General features: G+C 35.5%; 1 protein-coding gene across 7 annotated transcripts in view; it reads right to left on the bottom strand.

The window, feature by feature from the left end:
• MON2 (MON2 homolog, regulator of endosome-to-Golgi trafficking) overlaps positions 1-21,774 on the bottom strand; it is a 119,204-nt gene that overhangs the window by 66,390 nt on the left and 31,040 nt on the right. For all 7 annotated transcript variants that reach the window (XM_043564776.1, XM_043564773.1, XM_043564777.1 and 4 more), the window contains exons 6-11: positions 19,522-19,619; positions 18,682-18,807; positions 16,295-16,489; positions 5,602-5,726; positions 5,047-5,183; positions 2,586-2,739 (exon numbers count right to left, since the gene is read on the bottom strand). In XM_043564776.1, the coding sequence (XP_043420711.1) occupies positions 2,586-2,739; positions 5,047-5,183; positions 5,602-5,726; positions 16,295-16,489; positions 18,682-18,807; positions 19,522-19,619 (835 nt within the window). The remainder of the gene's footprint in view (positions 1-2,585; positions 2,740-5,046; positions 5,184-5,601; positions 5,727-16,294; positions 16,490-18,681; positions 18,808-19,521; positions 19,620-21,774) is intronic.

The following is a 21,774-nucleotide window of genomic DNA, read 5'->3' as shown; positions in this document are numbered from 1 at the left end:
ACCTTCAAAGAAAATAGTAAAAATAACTTTATACTCGAAATCACAGTATTTAGTAGCATAACTAGTTAAAATCAACTCTCTTAATTGACAAGGACTAAATTATCAACAAACAATTGGCCCTGGGGATCCTTGGTGGTTCAGCTGGTGGAGCATCTGAGGTCAGGTCATGATCTCATGGTTCATGGGTTTGAGCCCTGCGTCAGCCTCCACTCTGACAGTGCAGAGCCTTCTCGGGATTTTTTTTCTCTCTCTCTCAATAAATAAACTTAAAAAAACTATTTACTGTTCTTTTAAAACAAAAAGAATAAATTAAACAATTGGTTTCAGGGGCCCCTGGGTGGCTTGGTTGGATAAGCAGCCAACTCTTGGTTTCAGCTCAGATCGTGATCTCACGGCTTTGTGGGCTCAAGCCTGGCATCAGGCTCTGCGCTGGCACCACAGAGCCTGCTTGGGATTCTCTCTCTCCCCTTTTTCTCTGCCTCTCCCCTACTTATGCTGTCTCTCTCTCTCAAAAGAAAGAAAGAAAGAAAGAAACAAAGAGAAAGGGAGGAAGGAAGGAAGGAAAGAAAAAGAAAGAAAGAAAGAAAGAAAGAAAGAAAGAAAGAAAGAAAGAAAGAAAGAAAGAAAAATTGGACCATTGGTTTCTGACTTCCATTTTATTAATAAAAAAGCAATTATTACAACTTTGCCAAGTAATTACTCTTTTGTCATTTGTTTTGATTTTTCTTCCTCAAGCACTCACTCTCCCTTTAGTTATGTATCTGTTCAATCTTCTATCCTCAGAGATCATTTCTGTCCCCATCTTCACCTTGGTCACTCTCTATCCCCTTAACTTGTCTTTTCTTCAAAGAATTAAAGTCACTAGCAAGGTGATATTACATGTTTATTTGAGCCTTTATTGACTATCTCACTCACTAATACATAAGTTCCATACGGGCAGCAATTTAGTTCCATGTTGGGGTTTTTGCAACTTATAAAATGAGGTGGGAAAGTGAATGAATCAGATTACTGTCTCCTTCAGTGCTAGAAATATGATTCTTTTAAATCTGATTCTCTAGTATACTTGCACCACTAGCCTTTATAGCAAGCAAAAGCTTATATGAGACTAGGTAACATTATCTTTTAAATGACTAAGAATAACAATGAATTTTAGTTAAATATTTCAGTCCTCTATGACTCCATGCTTTTACACTTTTAGGCAAAATAAAGCTGTACAGCAAAATATCATGATCATACAATGTAGACTGACACACCATATAAATTTATCATTTAAACTAGTCAGAGAAAAGGAGGTTGGGCAAATGAGTAAAGGGGTGTGGGAGACACAGGCTTCCAGTTCTTCTAGTCACAGAATGAATAAGTTACAAGAATAAAAGGCACAGCATAAAGAATAGAGTCAATGATATTGTCACAGTGATGTAAGGAGTCAGATGGCAGCTACACTTGTGATGAACACAACATAATGCATAAACTTGTCAAATCACTGTATTATATTGTACACCTGAAACTAATGTAACATGTGTACTATACTCACATTTTTTTAAAATGTTTATTTATTCTTGAGAGAGAGAGAGAGAGAGAGAGAGAGAGAGAGAGACAGTATGAGCAGGGGAGGGAGAGAGAGAGAGGGAGACAAAAGCTGAAGCAAGCTCCAGGCTCCGAGCTGTCAGCACAGAGCCTGACACAGGGTTTGAACTCACAAACCATGAGATCATGAACTGAGCTAAAGTCGGACGTTTAACTGGCTGAGCCACCCAGGTGCCCCTATGCTCAAATTTTAATGAATGAATAAATAAATAACCAAACAAACCAACAAACTAGTCAGAGACTCTGCTTCAAATCTTAAGTTTTGATTTACTGTCATCGGAATAGTATTTTAATTATACATACTAAGCATTCAAAATGTATGAAATAACTGCTTCACAACAGCTGCAGCATTAAACCTATGTGGTATTAACTGCTTTATCTCTGGAGCACTGTAGTTCACTTCAAACTAAGAAAAATCAACAATACACTGCCGCCTATATATTTGTTAAACTGAAATAACTAATGATAATACAAATAACATATATGGTATCCATTAAACACTTCAAATTAATTAAACTAAAAGTACTGTATGTTAAACCCTAACAATGGAATTAGCTAAACAGTTAAAATAACTTTTATTACCTAGAGAATCCTTAAAGGTAAATATATCACTACTCCCATTTTATAGGTGAAGAAACTGAGATTTTTAAAATTAAAGAATTTGCTGCTGGTAAAGTCAGTATTAGAAGACCTAAGTCCAAAGGGTCTGAAATCAAGTCACATACTTAAATCAAAAAGCCATATAAAACAGCTGACTAGGTCCTCAGGTAGAAAAAACACATTTTGTTTCATAATGCTATTAACAGGTCTACAAATAGACAAAAGAAAACAAACAAAATCCAATCCTTAGTAAAAATCTCAAAATATGGCCAAAAAAATTAGTTCTAAACTGTATTGGAATTAGTAGGCTTAAATTCAAAATATAATGCAGAGAGAAACATTTTATGATAAAATATCCCCAACAACATCAATCATAAAATAAGGCTACTACTACTTACTAGGTGGCTTTTGCACTGCCTTGTACTGTTATAGTCAGAATAGGTATCCAAGTTCCTCTATATTCAAATGCTGGTAGCAAAGTAACACCTCCACCAATCCCCAACATTCCTGAGTTAGCTGGTGTTGAGACAGGGCCCCCTGAGTTATTGTTTCCTATTAGATAAGGAGAAGAAAACAAAGATACCAATTTACTACTTAATTACAAATCAATGATATTAAAATATCTGTTCAATTAAAAAAAAAAATTGTTCTAGGGGCACCTGGGTGGCTCAGTTAGTTGAGCATCCAACTCTTGATTTTGGTTCAGTCATGATCCCAGGGTCATGGGATCGAACCTGGAATCAGGCTCCATGCTGAGTCTGGGGCCTACTTAAGATTCAGTGTCTCTCTCTCTCTCTCTCTCTCTCTCTCTCTCTCTCTCTGCCACTCTCCCCAACTCCTGTTCTAAAAAAAATTTTTTTTAATTTGTTCTACAGGAATGGATACTGCACAAATAAATGAAGTTTATCAATCCTGTTATGGCTATTAGAGAATCTCTCTGTCTTCCCAGAACACCATTTCCTTTTTTACTTTTTAGAGAGAGAGAGCACGAGCAGGGAAGAGGGGCAGAGGGAGAAAGAGAGAGAATCTTAAGCCAGCTCCACACCCAGCACGGAGCTCAACACAGGCTCTCATGACCTGAGCTGAAATCAAGAGTCAGACACTTAACTGCCTGAGCAACCAGATACCCCACCATTTCCCTTTTTATAAAAAAAAAAAGTACTAATTAGTAAAACTATTGACAAACTTTACAATATACTTTCTGTTAGACCACTTTTCACCATAGGTGAAAATAATGAATTAAAAAAACCATTAATCAGATAGTAAAAAGTAGAAGATAAAGAAGGCAAAGAGAAACTAGAAGTTGTACACTGATTTCCAAACAAGCTTAAATCAAGTTCACCCATTTCGTTAAAAGAAAGACTAACAGACCTCCTAAGATGGTGAACCAGACTCTTTATTTATTTATTTATTTATTTATTTATTTATTTATTTATTATTTTAATTTTTTAACGTTTTATTTATTTATTTAAAAAAATTTTTTTAACGTTTATTTATTTTTGAGACAGAGAGAGACAGAGCATGAACAGGGGAGGGTCAGAGAGAGAGGGAGACACAGAATCCGAAACAGATTCCAGGCTCTGAGCTGTCAGCACAGAGCCCGACACAGGGCTCGAACTCACGGACCGCAAGATCATGACCTGAGCCGAAGTCAGTCGCTCAACTGACTGAGGCACCCAGGTGCCCCTTGTTTTATTTATTTTTGAGACAGGGAGAGACAGAGCATGAACAGGGGAGGGTCAGAGAGAGAGAGACACAGAATCTGAAACAGGCTCCAGGCTGAGCTGTCAGCACAGAGCCTGACGCGGGGCTCAAACTCACGGACCGCGAGATCATGACCTGAACCGAAGTCGGCCACTTAACCGACTGAGCCACCCAGGTGCGCCCAGACTCTTTTTAAAGAGAGGCACAAAATGAAGACTCTTTTAAAATGAAGATAAACATCTAAAGTCTTATTCTTATGTGATTAGAGAAACTGAAAGTATACCAGAGAAAGAAACATATTCTGGAAAGAAATAAACACAGGGCTCCTGAATGGCTCAGCCAGTTAAGTGTCCAACTCTTGATTTCGGCTTAAGTAATGATCTCACGGTTTGTGGAATCGAACCCCAAGTTGGGCTCTGGGTTGACAGCATGGAGTGTGCCTGGGATTCTCTCTCTCCCTCTCTAACCCCTCCCCTGTTGATGCACATGCTCATTCTCTCTCTCTCTCTCTCTCATAATAAATAAATAAACATTAAAAAAAAAAAGAAAGAAAGAAATACGGGTGCGTGGGTGGCTCAGTCGGTTAAGCATCGACTCTTGGTTTTGGCTCCAGGTGTGATCTCTGGTTCATGACTTTAAGCCCCATGCTGGGTTCTGTGCTGATGAGGCACAGCCTGATTCTGACTCTCTCTATCCCCCACCCCCCAAAATAAATGAATAAGCTTAAAAAAAAAAAAAAGAAAGAAAGAAACACAATTGCCTCAATAAGACTGAATATTCCTTTTTTTTTTTTTTCAACTTTTTTTTATGTTTATTTTATTTTTGAGAGAGACAGAGCATGAGTGGGAGAGGGTTAGAGAGAGACACAGAATCCCAAGCAGGTTCCAGGCTCTCAACTGTCAGCACACAGCCCAATGCAGGGCTCAAACCCACAAACCATGAGATCATGACCTGAGCCAAAGTTGGGCACTTAACCAACTGAGCCACCCAGGTGCCCCGAGATTGAATATTCTTTAAGTGAAAGTCTTTACTATCAACACATTTAGGTAATTCAAATTTCTTTATTCACAAAATTTCTATGAAATACCCTCTCAGAATAGTGCATATTGTAAATTGTGGCAGAATATAAAAAACAAAATATGAATTAGCCTTTACCAGCTTGGTTTGTTGTAGCAGGATTTCCAGTAGGAGGGACAAGAAACAATGACTGGATAAAAGATCCCAGGGCATTTACAATATCACGAAAAACCTTGGTAGAATGCTGTTTCATATCATAGGACTGACAAAATGACCTGTAAAATAATTTTTAAATAAAATAAAATGTTTAATAAAATGTTTCTAGGGAAAATATTTGAATATATTAACATTTTTTAATAGCAAGTAATTTTGATTTGTCAGTCTGAATGCTATACTTAAAACTTCATCACACCTGAGTTATTCTACTAAGTTAGTACAAAGGTTGAGACTGAGGTCAATGTTCCAAAAAAATTTTTCTTGGCTGTATTAACCAGTAATTTGGACGGATGGCAATTACTACCCATGTTTTTTGCCCACTTCTCAGTTGTTTTCCACACTCACACCCCTACCCCTCTATATACATACAATACACAATTTTCTTTGTTTAGAAATCAGTGACGTTTGGGAATACTTAAAAGTCTTCCTACTAGCACAAACATTAACCTATTTAACTAAATACTGCTGAGGTTCTACCTTAATAGCTGAGGCTGCACACAGAGTCTGTGTATAGATTCTACTGCAACAGCTCGTAGCCACTGTGGTTTATCTGCATCCAGAAATTTCACCAGAAGTGACAGAAATATCTCACATTCAGTTACCTAAAAAGTATAAGATTTTTTAATAATATTTCTTTAAATCTAAGATAAGAATTTATAAAATACACTCTTGTTCTTAGTTTATGGAAAAATCAATAAAATCTTCTAACTTTAAATAAATTACAATTCTTAATGGGGAGTAGAGAAAAGGAAGGGAAGAGCAGTTATATAAGGGAAAAGCTAACAGTAAAAATAATCAGTCTCTCTCTAAATACATCTCTGAAAACACACACTAGTCATCTGCTCACATGGTCAATCTTTTATCCTTATTCTTTAGAAAGCACTATGCACCATCACACCATCCTCACTGCTGCCAGGTAGCACACATTATCATGTAAACCGCTGGTAGGATGTATATTCTACTCTTTAATAATACCACAAGTTTTTCCATACGTTCTTGTGCTGCTTAAACAAAGAGGCAATAAACGTAAGCATGTTTAGTGTATATTTTCTAGGGAAAAACAAAAAGGAATCCATAGCAGTTAGCAAGTATAAGATATAAAGTACTTAGAATGAGGCCTGGTACATAGTTTCCCTTTCTTTATAAATACCCGTTATCATTACTGTTAATATAAATCATCTCTTCTGCAAGCTCTTTGTAAATAAAAATGTTTAGAGCACATTCTCAACATTACACACTAAATGTGTGGTAGATGAATAAATGAACAAAAAAAAAGTAACCAGTTTTTTCAAAAGTTAATAGATTACTTCTTAATGTTACACATTAACTGAGGGCACAGCAGGATCCTTGTGAGCTAAGAACCTGACGTTGTGGTTAGTAGGCCAAACTGAAATCTCCCTTTATACCAAGTGCAGCACATTATTGGATGAGTTAGCTGGGGGTACCCTGAAATGAGTAAGCATCATGTGGGGCAAGAAATTTCAGAAATATAGCAGTCGTCAGGATGTTAGCCCAAAGTCTTAGCAGCTGGTATCTTCTAATGTCTTACAGTACTGTTAACTGGATGCTTAAAACTAGGACATAATCATGAAGATAAAGCAGGAGGGATAATTAAAAACTTGATTCTTGGATTGCTATGATTGGGGAAGTCCTAAAACAGAGGCTTATCACTGTCCTAAACATGATACTGTTAAAAAGCATTAGATCAGAAATCAGATGGGCTCAGCTTTATCCAACAGAGTGGATGACAAGTTACATAACCTTATAAATAAAGGATAAAAGCATCTCATCTTCCGGAAAAGTCAAATGAGAAAATTGTAAAAATAAAAACGTCTCGTAAATATGATAAAGTGCCATGCAAATACGGAGCACATTTTTTCCTAAACAAATGATCCCTTTTAGTAAAGAACTGATAAAGAGTCATGCTGGTGACTCACTATGCAAGTTGTTATCTACAACAGAGTTTTAACATTAGTGGGTCCTCCAAACGTGCACTACCTCTTTTAGAATAAAAGTGAAATATAAATGCGGTAGTACAATTGAAGGCTCATAAGCCAGGTTTTGAGGCCAGAAAACAAAGGCTCTCAAAAACATTATATCACAGCCAAAAGAAATATTATTATAAAACTTGCCTTGAAGAGTATATCAGTTCCTCTCCTATAAGAGAAGGACTACAGCACATTCTGTCAGCTGAAAAATCATGTATGAGGAGTACTATGTACATAACAATACCTAGAGACCTGTATTATTTTAGTACTTATTTCATAAAAATTACTATCTGAATATATCGTAACATACAAAAATTCAAAGGCTTTAATGAATATATTGTAACATACAAAACATACAAAAATTCAAAGGCTTTAATTTGTAATCTTAAAAAAAAAAAAAGCAAATCAAACAACTTATACTACAGCCACTACAACCTTGTAATTTGGGTAAATGAGAGCCTCTCTCCTGAGGACTGGAACTTTGGTCTCCTTTCCTTCCTCCTTGCCAAGTGTGAAAGTCTGATCAGAGAACTAGTGTTGAGGTCACTGCATTGTTCTCAAGGACATCAATGGAGAGCACCTGCTGTGAATTTATTAAGCCTTTTTCCCAAGAAGCTGCACTCACAGGGAAACGTGTATTAAGAATGGTATCTATGGGGGGCGCCTGGGTGGCTCAGTCAGTTGAGCATCCGACTTCAGCTCAGGTCATGATCTTACAGTTCTTGGGTTCGAGCCTCACGTCGGGCTCTGTGCTGATAGCTCAGAGCCTGAAGCCTGCTTCGGATTCTGTGACTCCCTCTCTCTCTGCCCCTCCCCTGACCATACTTTGCCTCTCCAAGATAAACATTAAAAAATTTTTTAAAAAGAATATTTAAAAGAATGGTTTCTATGGCCTAAGTCTAATTGGCCTAATGTGACATGAAGATACCTCATAAACTCCATTATACTAGCATGAAGAGTGATGAATGTTTCTGAATTCCTACAGTCCTTTGGTACTGGATAGTAGTCAAGAGACAACTGATGCTTAAGATTAATCATTCATTCTGGTAGAAATTTTAATCACAGTAGCACATGGATTTCTGATAAGGAACTATGTACATAATAAAGTAACTGTTGACTTAGGACACAACAAAGACAATCTGATAGACTATAAATGCAGGAGTCTATTTCTCAAAGGCTGATAAGAGTAAACAACCTTTTGGCTAATGAATTTGTAGTGCTAAGATCCTTTGTTGGAGACATGTATGTGAAGCAGTAGAAAATTAGGTTGGGTAAGTCAAAATAGCCCCATTAACTCCTTTTTAAAAGCAGTGAGTCAAAGGTAGAAGAGAGATATGCTACCAATTTATAAGCTAAGTTTCACAAATCCCTTAAACTATCTTCCTAAAAAAGATATCTGGACACAAAGCATAAATGATTCAGAGGACAGAGAAGCATCTAGCTCAGATGATAGAAAAGAGAAAGAATATAGTATACCTGCTATATTATATCTCTTACTGAATGACCAGGGCATTCCAATTTCCTCCAGTCACTCTAGATATATTAACAGAACTAACCTTTGAATGTTAGGTATTTCCACCCCTGAGCTACTTGATACAACAAAATAAGCTGGTGAATACTGAAGAACAGATTCCCTAGTTAAGTGATTCCCCAAAGTGGGGTCAAAATGAGGTCACAATTATTTTTATAGTAATACTAAGATATTACTTGCCATTTTTAGTGTATTGACACTTGCACTGATGATACGAAAGCAGTGGTGGGTATAACAGCTGGTGCTTTAGCACGAATCAAGGCAGTAGCAACAAACTGCACTGGTATCATTGTATTTTTCATTCCCACACACAATTTTGTTTTAAAAAGGTCTGTTTCACTAAACAACCACAATGAAAATAAGTAAATAAAAATAAGCATAAATAAAAAATAAAATACAAATTATTAATTTTATTAAATTTGACCTGTGTCTGTCTTTTTAATTTTCTGCGTGACAAAATGAGAATATATATGAAGCAGTTTTTCTACGTATCAAAGTACAACGGTTGTCTGGGGAAAAACATAGTTAAGAACTGATCTAGTCACTTTTTTCCCCCTAAGGAACACCATTTTAACTGAAAAAGCAAACGGTAAATTACGACTTTTTAGACTTGTGTACATCGCAGACACTTAATAAAAAAATGAACAAAGTAAGCTTGTAGCTGTAAGGGAAACAAATAACAGTATTTGTTGCCAACAAGAAGATTTAAGCTTTCAAGCAAAAGTAAGTATTTTAGAAAATTTATATCTACCACTGTGACCTTGACAACTTCTTAATAACAGATTTATCTGATAAATGGTTGGTGATTAACAAAAGTGATTTCTGGTAATGTATAAAATGTTGACATTTGGATTATCTGCATAATTAAAATACATGATATTACAAAATCATGTATGGATAAAAGATACAATCAGAGCACAAGATGAATCAATGAATTTTAATGTAACCGAGTATGAAAATGTCATTACTATGGTTTCAATACTACACCTTTAAGAAACTGTCACTTGGTCCAGTCTGGTGTAGTAGCAAAGAGGAATATCCACTATTAAGATAGATTTAATATCCATGAAGACAATTCTGCCTTTTCCAACTACATGTCTTTGACAAGACAGATTTTCTTCATATGCTTCAACCAAAACAACACGTCACAATAGAATGAAAGAAGATAAGAAAATCCAGTTATCTTCTATTAAGCTAGACATTAAGGAGATTTGCAAAAAATATCTTTGTTTTCCTCTTGGAAAAATAATGAGTTTTATGTTAACATGAGTGGGTTCAGTATGATCCGACTTAATTTTTAGTACAATAAATGATAGAAAAAATCCACATAAACAAAAGGTCAATATTTTCCTACAAGCATAAAGAGATCCAAAGACTAAAAAGTGTAAGAATTACTACTCCAGTATGTCACCTAGATGTATAATTTCCATGTTTAAATAAAGAAAACACAAAGAAATGAGAGAGAAGCATTGCACATAAATTACATATCTTACTCCACAAGTATCATACCTTTAACTTTTGCCCTTGGAGAAGCTGTAGAATGTCTGAACTTGCTCATAATGAAAAGTGCCAATATTACAAAATCTAACAGTGTGGAATTAATATTTTAAATCATCTGAAGATGAATTTGCCTTTACAAACACAGTAAGGTAAGTTTTACCAGTTGGTCATTACCCCCAAGGAGTGAAGTACACGGAAGTAGGCCTTTCTCTACCACCTTTAGGTAGTAATATTCAATCTTTCCAGTAGCTGGTGATGCTGTTACTTATCTTCCCCTTTTATCCCCCACCCAAGTCAAGGAGATTAAGGTCAAAATATGGAGAATGGTATGGTAACAGTATGAAAAATGTGACACTAAACAGCCTTGGAGAGAAAAGAAATAAGAACTAAGAAAACAGAGAAGTAGTAAAAAGCACTGGGATTAAGAGCGAGGATTTTGGGGTCTAAAAGAATGAGTTAACATCCCAGCTCTGTGCTTATAAAGTATAATCTCAGGCATTTTACATAAATATCCTGAGCCTTATTTTTTCAGCTGTAGTAAAGTCTAAGTGAATATATGTAAAGCACTTTGTATAGTGTCTGAAATATATGCACTCAAAAACAGCAATTTCATCCCAAACCAAAATTACTGAGGAATGAGGTATCTGTATCTCTTAAGAAGTCACTGGATGAACTGCTATATACTAAAAGTGGTGGACAGAAACTAAGTTCTTAGTCTGCTGAGATACCATACCAAAATACCACAGACTGGGTGGCTTAAATAACAGAAATCTATTTATCACAGTTCTGGATGCGAGAAGTCTAAGATCAGGGTGCCAGCAAGGTGAGATTTGCATCAGACTGCTCTTCCTAACTCACAAGCAGCTGCTTTATCACTGTGTTCTCCCATGGCAGAAAGAGAGAGAAAGAGCAAGAAAGCTTTCTAGTGTCTCTTCTTATAAGGTCATTAACTCCATCATCATGGCCCTACAGCATGACTTCATCTAAACTTAATTATCTCCCAAAGATTCCATCTCCAAACACGATCACATTAGGGGTTAGGGCTTCAAAATACTAGTTTTGAGGGGGTACAAGTAAGCACCAAGGTGACTTTTTTTTATAAGAATATAAAAGTTTTTCATAGCATTATGCATTAATTATGAGAGTAGAAGATTTGGTGTTCTATGACTGATGAGTGGATATGAAAAGGAAAAGGAAGAATATCTCTGCTTCCTATACTTTTATCTTAATTTAATGTAGTTAAACCAGCATTTTAGAGAAGTCTTCCTAAGACAACTCTGATAATACTTAGGAAAATAAGTAGGGGAGTGATAGATATTTGGCCTTGTCATAGGTGAACTCTACCAGCTTTTGTTTACCTGAGAAAGTCTTAATTTCTCTTTCATTATTAAAGGAAAGTTTTGCTGGGTATAGTATTTGTGGCTGGCAGGTTTTTTTTTTCTTTCAATACTTTGAATACATCATCCCACTCCCTTCTGGCCTGCAAGATTTCTGCTGAGAAATCTACTGAGTCTTATGAGCACTCCCTTGAACATGATGAGTTGCTTTTGTTTTGCTACTTTAAAGATTCTCTGAAACTTTTAACAGCTTAATTATAACATGTCTTGGTATAGTTCTCTTTAGATAAATCCTAGTTGTAATTCTCTGAGCTTCATGAATTTGTATGTCCCTTTCCTTCTTCAAATTTGGGAAGGTTTGGGCCATTACTTCTTCAAACTGGCTCTCTGCCCCTTGCTTTCCTCATCTGTGACTCCAATAATGTATTGTGAAGTAATAAGAAATATATATATTGGTCCCTGCTCCTGGTTCCTGACACAGAGCTCCTACAATTCTCATAATTTCCTGAGTGATAGGAGCATCTGACACAGAGTTTTAAGTCTCCTGAAATTTCCTATGTGATTCTTTCATTCAAATGAGGCAACCCTCAATGGATTGCAGGATAGGGGCTGGATACCAGAAAAAATAATCATAATTAGAAGCTTGAGACTTTCAGCCTCACCTCTCATACTCTGGAGAGGGAAGAGTGGTAGAAATTGAGTTAATAATCAATCATGCTGACATGATGAAACCTCCATAAAAATCCTAAAAGTATGGAGTTTAGGAAGCTTCCAGGTTGGTGAATACATCTATGTGCTAAGAGGGTGACATTCCCCAACTGCATGGGGACAAAGCTCCTGCTCTTGGGACCTTTCCAGACCTCACCCTATAATCTTTTCATGTGCCTGTTCTTTTCATGAATCTGTTCGTTGCTATCCTTTAAAATATCCTTTGTAGGGGCGCCTGGGTGGCGCAGTCGGTTAAGCGTCCAACTTCAGCCAGGTCATGATCTCGCGGTCCGTGAGTTCGAGCCCCGCGTCAGGCTCTGGGCTGATGGCTCAGAGCCTGGAGCCTGTTTCCAATTCTGTGTCTCCCTCTCTCTCTGCCCCTCCCCCGTTCATGCTCTGTCTCTCTCTGTCCCAAAAATAAATGTTGAAAAAAAAAATTTTAGAAAAAAAAAAAATAATAAAATAAAAAAAAATAATAAAAAATAAAATAAAATATCCTTTGTAATAAATAAGCAATAGTAAGTAAACTGTTTTCCTAGGTTCTGTGAACCACTTTGACAAATGATCAAACCCAAAGAGGAGGTTGTGGGAACTTCCCATTTACAGCCAACTTAGAATCTGTGGATAACCAGGCAATGCACTACTTGCAACTGGCATCTGCAACAGGGGAGTCTTATGGAACTGAGCCCTTAACTACAGGATCTGTACTAACTCTGGCTAGTGTCAGAGTTGAACTCAACGTACAGTATCTGGCTGTCAGAGAATTGGCTGATGTGGGAAAAAATCCATACATCTGATATCCAAGGTGTTGTGAGTGTAGGAGCATAACCCAGTGTGCTTTTCCTAGACATGCATATCTTGGTCTGCTGGATGATATGCCAGAAGTCTGCTAGAAGCTCTTCTTGCTTTTTATATTTTTGCTCCTCTGCCCTGGTAATTGCCAATAAATTGTCTTCAAGTTTGTGGATTCTTTCTTCTGCTTGATCTAGTCTACTGTTGACCCCTTCTATGAATTTTTCAATTCAGAATTACCATATACTTCTTTAGAATTTTTGTTTTGTTCTCCTTTATAGTTTCTACCTCTTTATTGATATTCTCATTTTATTCATATACCATTTTCTTGATTTCATTTAGTTGTCTGTATTCTCTTTTAGCTCATTCAGATCTTTACGATGGTTATTCTGAATTTCTGTCAGGTAATTCAGTGACTTCCATTTCTTTATGGTTAGTATCTGGAGATTAATTTTGTTCTTTTAACCGAGCCATATTTCCCTGTTTCTCTGTATGCCTTATTTTGTTGTTGTTGTTGTTGAAAAAGTCAACTCTTTTAGTCTTTATGGACTGGCTTTGTACAGGGAAAGAACTTCACCAATCAGCCTGGAAACCTCTCAAACCTCTTCTGTCAATGTGTTTCCTCTGGGCTTGTGTGTATAATTTCCCAGCAGAAGACACTTGTTTCTACTGAGAAGCTCCCCCTGGTGTATGTCTGCAGTACTATGCCTCTCTGGGCAAGCAACAGGTTTGCCTTGGTGCCTAGCAGGCCCAAATGTGCTGCCTGTCAGTGTTCCAAGAATCAGGTGAGACAGAAACTAGGTGGGCAGTACCCCAAAAAAGTCAGAATGTTAGATGCGCATTTTATCTTTTGCCCATCTAAAGGAGAAGCCATAGGTTGGCAGTTTTCTCCTGATCACACCATGCTGAGATGTGTAAGGAGTCGAGTGAGGTATGCAGTTAAGGGCCATGAGCTTTCCTACCCACTGTAATGAACCTCACTGTTTGGCCTTCCATTTGCCTATGGTGCTATAACCTCTCAACTGGTTTCCGAAGTTGTCACAGAGGTAATTATGTACTGTTAAGTTGGTGTCTCTCTGGAGGACAGAGGGCTTGAACCCTCATCTTCCAACATTTTGCTGATGTCACTCTGGTTGACAATTTTAAAAACTTTCTTTGCAGGGACTCCTGGGTGGCTTAGTCAGTTGAGTGTCCAACTTCGGCTCAGGTCATGATCTTGTAGTGAGTTTGAGCCCCACGTCAGGCTCTGTGCTGACAGCTCAGAGCCTGGAGCCTGCTTCAGATTCTGTGTCTCCCTCTCTCTCTGCCCCTCCCCCACTCAGGCTCTGTTCTGTCTCTCAAAATGAATAAATGTTAACAAAAAAAATTTTTTTTTAATTTTTTTTTTTTCAACGTTTTTATTTATTTTTGGGACAGAGAGAGACAGAGCATGAACGGGGGAGGGGCAGAGAGAGAGGGTGACACAGACTCAGAAACAGGCTCCAGGCTCCAGGCTCCAAGCCATCAGCCCAGAGCCTGACGCGGGGCTCGAACTCACGGACCGTGAGATCGTGACCTGGCTGAAGTCGGACGCTTAACCGACTGCGCCACCCAGGCGCCCCAAAAAAAAAAATTTTTTTTTTTTAAGTTTCTTTGTGGACTAGGGTGCCTGGGTGGCTCAGTCAGGTAAGTGTCCGAGTCTTGATTTCGTGAGAAATCGTGAGAAATTCGTTTCATGAGACTGAGCCATGTGTCAAGCTCTATGCTGACAGCACAGAGCCTGCTTGGAATTCTTTCTCTTCCTCTCTCTCTGACCCTCTCCTGCTCATGTTTTCTCTCTCTCTCAAAATAAAAAAACACGCAATAAAAAAGTTTCTTTGTAGATTGAAACGGACTATAAATAAATACAATTAAGAAAATATGACAACTGCCAGATAAAACCTCTCCATCTTTGGAGAAATTAAGCAACTTTTCATTTATTTTCAACAAGTGACAGGAGACCTTTCAAAACCTCCAAAAGTTAATCAATGTAAAGATTCACAGAATGTCCCTCCATTTCAACTGTATATAATTAGACAAAAAAGTCTTATTTTTTCAATTAAAAATAATTATTGGAAATTATATCAAATACCATGCATGTTGGAAGGAACACTGACTGTAATTTTTAAAAAATTAATCCCTACAGAAAAAGATGGAGCCATGAACTAAAGTAAGTTCATAAACTCATATACCTAAATGTTCAATTATATGTTATTAACATGGGTAGAAGAGAAAAAATCCAAGCCAATAATAATGGGTGCACCAAAAGACTCTTAAACCTTTGGCACCTAACTCTGATAACTTAACAGTTTCCCTAATAAATAGCAACACTTTTGAAGTGATTTGATTTCCTACAGTTATCTCTATACAATGCATTAAATACATCAATGTACATTATACATATACCTTTTGTGGCCAGAAATAATTATAACTACAGGGCTTATTAAGATTATTTCTGAATGCACTTTGTATAAATGGATTTGGAATATGAAAAGAAAATGTATAACATGTTTATCCTAAATAATTTAAAAAAAGCCATTTATCTTAAAAAGCTCTCCACAGAATTTGGTATAAACTATTATCTACTAGTTTGTGAAGTTGTTGGCTATCTCTAATATTTAGTACATCAAATGTTCACAGTATTAGAAGTATTATAATTTTATACAGTTTACTATTCCACAATGATCAATAACCAATTATTCCTGTTAATTAAAATTAAGTATACAAGCTTAAAAAAAGTACAATGCTGGATTTGACTTAATATAAAATTAAAAAGAAATATAATACATCATTTTCTCTGAGAAATATTGATACATTGATGTATTGTGATCAGGAATATCACAAATTCATAAATTTATGCAAAATAAATACAATACTGGACTAGAAGCCAATATAATTGATTATTAATCCTAGAGTTCACCAAATTTTTAACTTCTTTGCTTTAATCTGTTAAGATACATAAAATAGTATAAATGAAAGTAGCATTAATTGAAGATACTATAATTTTAATTATCCTTCAAATGAGGTATTAATAATTAGCTAAGAAGCTAAATTCCCCAGCCACAAATTCTATGCTGCCTTCAGATAATAGTCCATGACTCTACTTGACATACATTAAAAATAAGCAAGATTTAAGAAAGGACAGCATAAACCCTTATTAGAGTAACTAGGAGAATACCTATCAATACCTAAAAAATTCTGAAGTGAAAAGGCTGAATGCACTGTAATAAATTATCATTTAAAAAGAGCACTGCGTGCAATTATACATACAAACATGGATGAAAATTAGCACTTACCAAAAGACTGTAAAATTGCTTAATCAGAACAGATACTACTCTCAGCAAACGCATGCAGATAGGAAAATACGGTTTTTCAACTGGTGCTGGAGAAGATGAAGAGCTGGAACCTTGTCTGAACTTTATATTTGGAGAAAAGAGTTTTATCACAAGAGGACATACCCTTTCTTTGAGAAGGAAACTAAACTCTTGGTGCTATTTGCAAAGACAAAAAAAAAAAAATTAACTTAATTGGTACTTATTATTTTTACTTTTTACTTACTACTTTTCAAACATATGTACTAGCAAATAAAACTTAATAACCAGTATGAATAATTTAGCTTTATTATATGTTTAGTTTATTACTCTAGTTGACACACAAGTATGAAATTAGTGCTGCTCTTTGAGAGTGTAAGATCAAACTGTTCATCATTATTTCAAAGTTTAAAAAGAATCTAATTTAAAAAGGAATCTAATGAATTGGAATTAAGTGGTTTATTATTAGGAATTTTAATTTTGCTGGAACACTATCAATTAAAAACATAAAGAACAGAAGAAAACAGATTACACAAATAGCTAAGGCATTTAAAATAGGCAGGTGAAAGAACACCAGTTTAACAAAATATGTTATATAATTCACTAATTTTATTTTGCCAAGATAACAATTCCATTCATGTATGGAAGATTTAAGAATTAACTTAATATTTTGTTCTTCTTAGACTGCTTGAACAGAACACAATAAGCTGATTTTTAAAAATGCAATGACAAACAAGCATAATTATTTTATTTTATTTCTTAAAGTTTTATTTATTTAAGTAATCTCTACACTCAGCCTAGAACTTGAACTAATGACCCCAAGATCAAGAGTCTCATGATCCTCTGACTGAGCTACCCAGACACCCCCACAATTATTTTAGTCTGGGGAATCTTGCAAAGGATTCTTAAAATTTACTTATAGTCATATCATGTTATGCAAAAAACCTTCCTTAATCTATTCATTTCCTGCCTATATTAGCCCAAAATAGTCCCATTTTACTGATAATATAAAGTCCAGTGCACAACTAATGCCTAACCTCAAATATACATTATTTTGTTTTTTTATTCATCCAAATACCACTGAGGCTGAGAACAAGGCATGATAATAGAAATCATCCAATCTAATCTTTTAATCTTACAGAAAAGGGAACAAATAAGGTACAGAGCAGTTTATTTGTTCAGAATTAAGATTTTTAAAATGTCTCCTTATTAGAAACCGATTCATCAGAGGAAAAAAAAAAAATGAAAAAATACCGGTAAGTGAAAAGATAAAAATAAAAGCCTTGCCTAATATTAACTTCCTGGAGAAACGCTAATGATCACTGCTAACTTCCGAATGTATATTCTTCTAGACTTTTATACACATTTTAATGTACTTTTTAATTCTTTGTCCCCCAAAATGGGATCTTTAGAGTTAAGTGATTTGAAATTCTACTGTCCTATCGATAGTTTCTTTGACTGCCAAAATGAAAAGCATACCAAAGTACATTTTCATACTTCACTAATTAAATTTATATACTGGTTAATTGATAAATATTATAGACAACTCTTTAAAGTTTTATCTATTCACACTTTGTCCACTCACTACTCAACTTAATACAATTGGGCTTCCTTCATAACCACTAGGAACCACCCCAACTCCACTCAAATTATTCTCACTACAGTCATCATGACCTCTATGTCCCCAGATTATCATCTGTATAATAAAAGTTTCAGTTCCAAATCCTGGGCTAAAGGATCTTCTACTATTGTAGCACTTGGCTCACACATTTTGGAAGTGCCACTTAGGAAGGCAGTATGGTAAGGAAAGGAACTAGGTTAGTGGTAAAAAGATCTAAATTTTAGTTCAAGATTTGCTAATGACTAAGGAATCCTATGTAAATCACTGAATCAATATTAGACTTTAGCTTCTTGCAAGTTAAATGAAAAGTTTGGATTCTTACTTTTTCCTTTATAACTCTCTATTTTGAAATATTCTGTACTGCAAGTTAAACTTATCAGCCATTGACTACTACTTTTTTCCAAATATTATTATCAAAAAGCACATAGGTACATATAAACAAGTAAAGATCAGTAACAATTTTTCAGTTTTTACATATTTTAAAAAATAGCCCACATACTACATTCCTTCGTGGATTCACAGACTGAGAAATGTCTCACTAGATAGTCTCTAGGGATTCTAAGGTTAAAATTTCAAAATGCGAGGGCACTACAATAATGTAAGACACACTAAATTATCTCAGTTCTAAAGTCTAAAGCTATAATTCTTTCAGTCCTCTAACATGGGAGAAAGAATACATGTTACTTTCTTGAAAAATATCTGTGAAAAAATTATAGATTAATTTTGTTGCAAGATACTACAAATGGCTTACTTGTAAAAAGACCTGTGGAAAATCATTCAGGACTGACTCAAGTAATTCAAGGCCAAATGTTCGAGTCATTTCTGTCATGCCTACTAGCCAGTAAGGGGCATCAGCATTAACCAACTGACAAAGATCCTGGGAAAATAATTCAAACAATAAATAAAAAATAAAACATTTACATGCTAGAATGAAATGTGCTGTTCAGAATTCATAAAAGTAAAAAAATTATCTCTTCTTATATGGTATATTTACTCCTCAGAAACTAAACACTGGTAATGCAAATTCTGACAAACTATATACTTGATTAAATAGGTAAACTTTTAAAGAATCATGTAACTTTTGACAAGACATAATATAAACAGATAAATGGTTAACAGTCTTTTAATGAAAAAACACTTATAATAATCCTTTAATAAATAATTAATAAAATTTCAGTGCTGATAAATCTCATTTTACTTAAAAGATTTATTCACGACAAATAATGTAAAAATTAGGTATTTGTATATCAAATTATATTAAATAGGCCAAAGGTTTATTAGTTAAATTTTAAGTTGAAAATTATTTTTATTATTAGTTATTTTTCTAGTATAATATAATATGGTATTTTCTAGTATAGTGTAATTCATTCTATTTCCTTAAAGTGAAATGTTACATTTTATCATGTTAGTTAACTGTGGATAGTCTTTAACATTAAAGAAGTTTTTTGGAATACTACTTTTGACACTTCAAAATTGGACACTTTTTAAAAACTGACACTTTAAAAATTAAACCAAACATAAAATGCAAAAATCAAAAATTTACACAAAACTATATTCTGTAATAAAAATTATTTTTTATCAATTGAAATACCTGGAAAAGCATATATGCATCTTTAGCACAAGGTTTGAGGGTGCTGACACATCTTCTGTTACTGTTTCCTTGGACCAGTACTGGTTGTTCTATAATATCTGTAGTCAAAATCAGATGAGTTTTAGGAGTTTATAAGGACCTTTAAAAAATCATATACACTACTTAAAATAAATACATGTTTATGAAATTACAAACTTTATAGGCTCAGAACTATGCTTCGAAACTGGGGGAAAAATACTACTTAGCAATGAGAAAGAACGAAATCTTGCCATTTGCAACAACATGGATGGAACTGGAGGGTATTATGCTAAGTGAAATAAGTCAGTCAGAGAAAGACATATATGTTTTCACTCACATGTGGAACTTGAGAAACTTAACAGAAGACCATGGGGGAAAGGAAGGGGAAAAAAATAGTTTCAAACAGGGAGCAAACCACGGAAGACCCTTAAATACAGAGAACAAACTAAGAGTTGAAGGGGGAGCTAGGGGAAAATGGGTGATGGTCACTGAGGAGGACACTTGTTGGAATGAGCACTGGGTGTGGTATGTAAGCGATGGATCAAGGGAATCTACTCCCGAAACCAAGAGCACACTGTATACACTGTACATTAGCTAAAGTGAAAATAAATTATATTTAGGAAAAACAAAAAAGAGAATGTATCAGTAAGATGAAAAACATATGATGATTCGTCATTAGGAAGATGGCGGCTTAGGAGGACACTGGGCTATGAAGCTTGAAATCAACCACAGGAAAAAGTCTGGAAAACCTCCAAAAGCATGGAGGTTAAAGAACACCCTAATAAAGAATGAGTGGGTCAACCAGGCAATTAGAGAAGCAATTAAAAAATATATGGAAACAAACAAAAATGAAAATACAACAATCCAAACGCTTTGGGATGCAGCGAAGGCAGTCCTGAGAGGAAAATACATTGCCATCCAGGCCTATCTCAAGAAACAAGAAAAATCCCAAATACAAAATCTAACAGCACACCTAAAGGAAATAGAAGCAGAACAGCAAAGACAGCCAAACCCAGCAGAAGAAGAGAAATAATAAAGATCAGAGCAGAAATAAACAATATAGAATCTAAAAAAACTGTAGAGCAGATCAATGAAACCAAGAGTTGGTTTTCTGAAAAAATAAACAAAATTGATAAACCTCTAGCCAGGCTTCTCAAAAAGAAAAGGGAGATGACCCAAATAGATAAAATCATGAATGAAAATGGAATTATTACAACCAATCCCTCAGAGATACAAGCAATTATCAGGGAATACTATGAAAAATTATATGCCAACACACTGGACAACCTGGAAGAAATGGACAAATTCCTAAACACCCACACGCTTCCAAAACTCAATCAGGAGGAAATAGAAAGCTTGAACAGACCCATAACCAGCGAAGAAATTGAATCAGTTCTCAAAAATCTCCCAACAAATAAGAGTCCAGGACCAGATGGCTTCCCAGGGGAGTTCTACCAGACATTTAAAGCAGAGAAGATACCTATCCTTCTCAAGCTATTCCAAGAAATAGAAAGGGAAGGAAAACTTCCAGACTCATTCTATGAAGCCAGTATTACTTTGATTCCTAAACCAGACAGAGACCCAGTGAAAAAAGAGAACTACAGGCCAATATCCCTGATGAATATGGACACAAAAATTCTCAATAAGATACTAGCAAATTGAATTCAACAGCATATAAAAAGAATTATTCACCATGATCAAGTGGGATTCACTCCTGGGATGCAGGGCTGGTTCAACATTCGCAAATCAATCAATGTGATACATCACATTAATAAAAGAAAAGATAAGAACCACATGAGCCTGTCAATCAACGCAGAAAAGTCCTTTGACAAAATTCAGCAACCTTTCTTAATAAAAACCCTCGAGAAAGTCGGGATAGAACGAACATACTTAAAGATCATAAAAGCCATTTATGAAAAGCCCACAGCTAACATCATCCTCAACGGGGAAAAACTGAGAGCTTTTTCCCTGAGATCAGGAACACGACAGGGATGTTCACTCTCACTGCTGTTATTTAACATAGTGTTGGAAGTTCTAGCATCAGCAATCAGACAACAAAAGGAAATCAAAGGCATCAAAATTGGCAAAGATGAAGTTAAACTTTCACTTTTTGCAGATGACATGATATTATACATGGAAAATCCGACAGACTCCACCAAGAGTCTGCTAGAACTGATACATGAATTCAGCAAAGTTGCAGGATACAAAATCAATGTACAGAAATCAGTTGCATTC

Source organism: Prionailurus bengalensis, chromosome B4 (assembly GCF_016509475.1).
Source record: "Prionailurus bengalensis isolate Pbe53 chromosome B4, Fcat_Pben_1.1_paternal_pri, whole genome shotgun sequence".
Classification (NCBI taxonomy): Eukaryota; Metazoa; Chordata; class Mammalia; order Carnivora; family Felidae; genus Prionailurus; species Prionailurus bengalensis.
The sequence above is the reverse complement of the archived record's forward strand: the minus strand, read 5'-3'. Positions and strand labels throughout refer to the sequence as shown.